At 40.6% G+C, this 6,738-nt stretch overlaps 1 protein-coding gene across 1 annotated transcript; it reads left to right on the top strand.

The window, feature by feature from the left end:
- Nucleotides 1–6: 6 nt before the first annotated feature.
- Nucleotides 7–3,475, top strand: LOC116378567 (diamine acetyltransferase 1). The gene is made up of 5 exons (XM_031840459.1): nt 7–879; nt 954–1,034; nt 1,941–2,042; nt 2,127–2,167; nt 2,941–3,475. The coding sequence occupies exons 1-5, from the start codon at nt 849–851 to the stop codon at nt 3,115–3,117; spliced, it is 432 nt and encodes a 143-aa protein (XP_031696319.1). The 5' UTR covers nt 7–848; the 3' UTR covers nt 3,118–3,475.
- Nucleotides 3,476–6,738: the final 3,263 nt, after the last annotated feature.

Here is a 6,738-nt window from a genome sequence, read left to right as displayed (position 1 = left end):
GTCTGTAGCGTAATGCAGTGTTTCAACCGTCTGTAGCGTAATGCAGTGTTTCAACCGTCTGTAGCGTAATGCAGTGTTTCAACCGTCTGTAGCGTAATCCAGTGTTTCAACCGTCTGTAGCGTAATCCAGTGTTTCAACCGGTCTGTAGCGTAATCCAGTGTTTCAATCATTGTTGTTGTCCAAAAACCAAATGTATTCAATTCACAAAGATGGTCCCATTTGAGAAGCTGGAGGGGCTAATTGTTGTTTTTTTTTTTTTTTTTTTTTAGAATAATTCTAATTGTAGTAATTGGACTACAGTGTTTGCTGTTGCATTGTACTGATATTAGGACACTACATTGTAAATAAATAACCTGCAAAGGGACTACTCACCAAACTCTCTAGCTATGACTCACTTGCACTGTCCCGGGTTAATGCATGAATAAAAATAGAACCTTATTATTATTTAAGGGGGCTAATAATCCTCCCATGATGCAGTCAGTGAATGCTTTCTGAGCCAGCTGTTACAGCAGCACAACGATGGAGAGAAGTACAGCTTAATAGGTTTAATAGTAAAACAAATAATAAAGGTGTTTATACAATAATAATATAAACTATACAGGAGTAGATGGAACCAAAGGCGTGGTTAACAGAGTCTAGTATGTCAACAGTTAAGTCCACTAAAAGTGTGAACTATTCTGGTTCCGGGGGATTTTGCTCTGCATTTTAATTTAGATAATGAATGTCTGATCGTATTGTTTTACACTCTGAAATGCACGTTTGTTTGTGCGTCGGTTGAAAGTCTTCGGCTCTAAACACGTTTGTACTCGTGTGCTTCGTGTTGCAGGAGCTTGCAAAGTTTGAAGAGATGGAGGACCAGGTGATCCTGACTGAAAAAGGTGAGCTCGTCTTTATCCACTGATGCACATTAAATGTTATTATTCTTGTGCTTCAACTTTTGATGTCCTTGCAGAACTCCTCGAGGATGGATTTGGTGACACCCCGTTTTACCATTGCTTTGTAGCTGAAATCCAAGGAGAGAACAGCAGTGACGGTAAGAGGCCACGCCTCCTTTTTCAGGAGCAAAACAAACACCCGGGTGTCTCCTCAAACAGGCTCGCCTGCTTCAAACACGTTGTTTACGAGTTACAGCTGTCAGACACTTGTTAAAGTTAAAGAGTGTCGGGTGTTGTCTTCTGACTGAAACTTGAGTTATTTAAATGATCTCATTTCCCAGAATAACATTTTCTAAGTTTGAGTTCATGACGCGTCTCTTCCGTCCTCTGGACAGACGTTGACCTCTGACCTTCACAGCAGCAGCTTCCTGTTCACCGTCGCTGGATCTCATTACAGCTGTTGGTTTAAGAAGCTGCAGCTGTTCTGATCCAACGCTCGCATCGTGTTTCATTTAGTAACGTGGCACAGCGGCATCAGAAGATCATTTAAGGAACAGTTCAAAGTCAGCTGATCGTTTGTTTACTTCTCAGCTCACCGTGTTAAAGCTAGCGTTGCTAATGTAGATGAGTACGCTAGATTTAATGAAAACATCAGCCCAGTGTCTTCTCCAATGAAAGTAGTCTCACGAGCTACGAAGGTCTCCCAGTGGTCAACACCGACGGCTCCTCCCTCCAGAGACACGCCCCCAAAATGATCATCATGAACGTAAACTACAAACATGGCTGCTGTTAGAACTCACAGCAGCTGGAGGAAGACGAACAATGAGTGGGCAGACAGACGGCATATAATACTGACACTTTCACACGCGTCTAATAGATGAAATGGATTTGACAGAATGCATGAGATTGTGCCGCCGTAGTTGAACTGTGAACCCCTGATTGAGGTAAAATACTCGGTGAACACAGGAAGCTTTATTGTGTGTACAATACTTAACTATCAAGTATAATAATGAATACTAATATCTAGAAATGTACACAGGATACTGAAGCGTTTGTCTGTGCAGATCCGAAGGTGGTTGGTTTCGTCATGTACTACTTCACTTATGACCCGTGGGTTGGCAAACAGCTCTACCTGGAGGATTTCTACGTGATGGAGGAGTACAGAGGTAAACAACAACAACAATAACAACAACACGTCCTCGTCCTGCGTCTCTTCATTCAGCAGCTCTCTCTGTGTTCTCTCTCTGCAGGGCTGGGCATCGGTTCGGAGCTCCTGCGTCACCTCAGTGATGTGAGTAAATGATCACATATAAGATGGAACCTTCATCGGTCTGATTCCACATTTGATCAAACCTGAAGACTAACACTCGGGGAGTTATTGTGTCTTTCACTTTGCTGTTGGTGCTCAGAAACTCATCCGAGTGACTTAATGAGCAGATAAAGTGTTTGATGAAAGCTGTAAATCATCGACTCTGTGACGGAAGCTTAACATGTGATCAAAAAAACCAGTGAAGTGAGAAACGTTCGACTTTATTTTAGAGAACTTGTGTTTGTGGAGTTCGTGTTCTAAACAGAACTTTAAAACGAATTAAAGTTACAAAGCTGTAGTTATCTACAAGCCAATAACTGAGTTTTATGGGAATTTATTATGTATTTATTATCATTATATATAAATATTCTGTAAATGTACATATGAATTAATTTAATGTGACCAAAGAAATTAATTAACAAAAAAGAGAATCGACTGGTAGGAATAAAAATAAATGGTAAAAATAAGTTAATAAATGGGTCGTAGTAAAACCTATAAAAAAATATATATATGTATATATTAAAAAAAAAACAAGTGAGTGTTAGAAACGTGTAAAATATCTTATAAATCAGTGGAAAGTAAAACAAAAACCTCTAAAATGTTACAAATAAGTTAAACAGTTTTCCATCGTACAGAACTGCTCTCTATCTCAGGTTGAAATGTTCCATGTAGCATTAATGTGTCGGGTCTTTGAAGCATAGTTAAAATGTCTGCAGTGGATCTTTAAGATGCTCAAACACTCGTCTCTCCTCCAGCTGGCGATGAAGACGCGCTGCACCGGCATGATGTTCGTGGTGGCGGAGAACAACGAGCCGTCGGTGCAGTACTACAAGCGGCGCGGCGCCGAGGACCTCTCTCAGGAGGAGGGCTGGAGGCTCTTCAGGTTCGACAAGGACAGCCTGGTGAAGCTAGGCACTCCGGCCGAGGAGTGAGGGAGCAAGAGGATGAGGAGACGCGAGAGCCCGAGGCGGAGAGCCCGGCTGCTTTTTCTGACGAGTCATGTTATTGAGTCCGATGTTGCCGCCGTGTTGGCAGCTTAGCAGCCGGCTCTGACGGGTCGGTCGGCCTCTCTGAGTCTTCTTCTCCCGTCGGACGACGGGTTGATTCGTAGTTCAGCTTTTTAAAAAAGGGAAATTGTGTCGCAGTGATGCGTTTTTTTTAATGTTTGTAGTTTGTCGCTAATCTCTCTGAATCATTTGTTATTTTAACCAGTTAATTATTTTAGTTGATGTGCAGGAAGAGTTCATATGATTTGAAGTTTGCAATAAAACAATAACTTCTCACACATCATCATGGTCTCATCCTCTCTAACATAGTGTCCCTCAGGGGCCACCGTACAAACGATAAACTTCCTTTTCTATGTCATTACAACCTCTGCAGTCATTTAAAACATGTTTACGCTCAACAGGACGCCAGATGTTGGTGCAGGACTTTAGATATGTAAATGTGCAGAAAGTGACTTGAATTCAGGGTTTTGACTCCTCAAAGCCAGACCTTCATGGTTCCGGTCTCTTTAAAGAGTTGTTTGGATGCAGCAGGTGTAAGTGTTTCTATCAGCTGATCTTCAGTCTCTGTTCTTGATGAACACCAGATGTCTTCTCCTGATTGAACAAGTCTAAACCTGTTTTAAGATCATTTACCCAAAACATTCAAATGTGTCACTGCCGGCTGTGTTTCCTGAGGAAGAAAGATGACGTAACACCGAGCTGCTGTGTGAAATTACAGTATTGGCTCCACCATCCATCCTCAGCCCGTCTTTATATGTGAGATATATTCTATATATACATTTACCCAAAGCTTAACATTAAAACGTCATTCTGGTTCCAGAAGCTCGAACATAAAACAGAAGTATAATAAACGGTGTTTGTACTGAACGTACTTTAAACCTAAATAACCTCGATACTTTTTTTTTTTTTTGCTGCTTTGACATTTTAGACATTTGGTAAAAACCAGGACGTGTTCAGAGCTCTGAAGATTTGAGGAACTGAGGAAGGCGGCGTGTTTCTCTGCTTCCTCTGAGGCTCAGTCTGACGTAAACACTTTGTTCCATTTAAACAGCTGATTGAGCTTCTTACACGTATAAACACGATACACTGACGCAATACTGTGATTCACGTTAACTTGTACAAATACTTTGTTTTACAACACGAGCTGTTTATATAAATCCGACTTTAAAGTTCATCACTTCTTGAAATACGTTACTTTCATTATTTTGCTTTCTTACTAAATTATTGACGTGTTACTGAACTATTTATTCACCTATTTATTTATTTCTCCTCTCCCTCAGACATAACTGCACATTCATCTAATCACATTTATTCATATTAAATAAATAGATAAATCTTTCCCACATTGAAATCATATCTGATTCCTACGTCTTCTGTTAATGTTTGTTTATTTTATTACACCATCACACTGACAAAATAAATAAATGAAGAAAAAGATTTAATTACATCGCGTTAAAATAAAACCTCATATGTATATATACACAGTATTCGACAAAAACACTGAGCTCGCTAACACACATTAATATTTAACCCGTTTCTGGATACTTGCAGTAATATTTGCAGTAAACTGAGGAAATAACAAGAGTTGACAGAAATGATTATTGTATATGATGACCTCATTGTTTCATTGATTGATTCATATATTTCATCGTCACTGCATCCCACAATAAATGAGTTCAGACTTTTCTTTCTGGAGCAAATTTTACACCAAAGGTCTGCACATGAACTCATTTACATATATGCAAATAGCACAGACACTGTTTGTTTGGCAGCACAGTTAAAAGTGCACTTTTCGGATTGTTGCCATTTATTAAATCATTTCTTACACGTTGTGTTTTATTCTATTTCAGACCTTAAATGACATAATTTTTTAATTGTCTTTTTTGAAAAGGCTTTAAACTATTCACTCTCATATCTTTACAGTAAATATGAAGCAACAGCCAGTTAGCTTAGCATAAATAATGGAAAACAGCTAGCCTGTCTTTGTTCAGAGGTGAAGAAAGTCCACCTTCAGAGCTCAATGATTAACATCTCCGGTGTGTCCGAGCCCACACAAGACGTAACGCGTTCATCTGTGAAGGTGCTGGAGAGCCAGGCTAGCCGTTTCCCCCCGTTTACAGTCTTTGTGCTAAGCTAAGCTAAGCAGGCGCCGGCTCCAGCTTCATATTTACCGTCCAGAGTGAGTGAGGTCGAGCTTCTCGTCCTCAGTAAAGAAATAAATAAGTGTATTTCACACAAACACTGAAGTGTCTCCGAAGCTTTGTCATCGTTACGTAAATACTCAGAGTACCGTGTAGTTCACCATCCTCTACATTTGTATCTACAGACTAAGAACATATGTATTTATGAGTAGAGATATGAACTGATGGACTTTTAAACCACTGCTCACACTCCCTTTAAAGCTGACACTTATATTGTTTTCTATTATTCATTGATTCATGGTTTGACCCATAAAAGCTCAGACAATAAGGAACAAAGGTGACATCCTGCTGCTGCTTTAAACAGCTCAACACACAAATAGATTCAGTTCAATATGAGAAGAGAAGAGGAGGAGGAGTCAATGCTCACATTTGTGAAGCTGGAACCATCAAAATGACTGAATTTATTAACAAACATGGCTGATTAGTGAGTTTAGTGAGGAGTCTGTGAAGTCGAGCAGCTTCAACAGACAGAAGAATGAGGAAGTGTCGCTGGCAGAAATCACTAATGTCTGGAGAGCAAACACTTCAGAAACTCAGTGAAGTGGAGACATACAGGTGTGTGTGTGTGTGTGTGTGTGTGTGTGTCTTCTTGCGTCTCAGCTGTCGGTCGTGTCGTTGCTCTCTGTTCGCTCTTTCTTCTCCAAAATACAAAAACAAAAAGACAAAAGTCAGAATATCCTCAGAAAGAAACCGTTTAAAGGGACAGTCGTGATGTTTAGAAGTGTGGTAGTATGAGGTACTTCTACTTAGTGGAGTACTACAGTGTATTACTACAGTAGATGGAGTACCAGCACAGGAGCAAAGTAATGTACTTTTACAATGTAATGTAGGTTAGGAATACCAGATCATAGACTGGGAACTCAGGAATCCTGGCTTCCCAGTTCAACTTGAACGCGTCAGAATACACCGACTATGAACAAGTACATTGAACATCACAAGTCTCCCTTTAACGTGAACATATACGGTGACTGAGAAGCTCAAAATATCTGCGTGAGACTCACCTTCTTTGTGCCAAACGGACGCTCTTTCCACAGCGTCTGCAGGGAGTCACGGCCCTGCTGAGCCCAGCTGTAGGTCACATCCCGACTCCCCTAGTGGACACACGAGGAACAACGTTACTCACTCACTCACTCACTCACTCACTCACACACTCACACACTCACACACTCACACACACACACACACACACACTTAATTCGGTGTCTGGCAGGTGTTTAACCGTCTGAACCTCAAAACCCACCGAGCAGGATGAAGAAGCATGTTTTCTTTAAACAATCCCCAAAACTAAATAGTTTATCACAGCAAGAAGCTGTAAAAACGGACATCATCGGCAAGAAGAGGAGAG

This window comes from Anarrhichthys ocellatus, unplaced genomic scaffold (genome assembly GCF_004355925.1).
Source record: "Anarrhichthys ocellatus isolate YVR2014 unplaced genomic scaffold, GSC_Weel_1.0 scaffold2805, whole genome shotgun sequence".
Taxonomy (NCBI): Eukaryota; Metazoa; Chordata; class Actinopteri; order Perciformes; family Anarhichadidae; genus Anarrhichthys; species Anarrhichthys ocellatus.
Note: the sequence above shows the minus strand (reverse complement) of the source record. Positions and strands in the feature narration are given on the sequence as shown.

Excerpts from the sequence above, each read along its gene's own strand:
- LOC116378567 (XM_031840459.1), top strand. The coding sequence starts at position 849 with ATGGAGGACCAGGTGATCCTGACTGAAAAAG. Across the intron at positions 880-953 it reads GGTGATCCTGACTGAAAAAG|AACTCCTCGAGGATGGATTT; the intron begins GTGAGCTCGTCT and ends ATGTCCTTGCAG. Across the intron at positions 2,043-2,126 it reads CGTGATGGAGGAGTACAGAG|GGCTGGGCATCGGTTCGGAG; the intron begins GTAAACAACAAC and ends CTCTCTCTGCAG.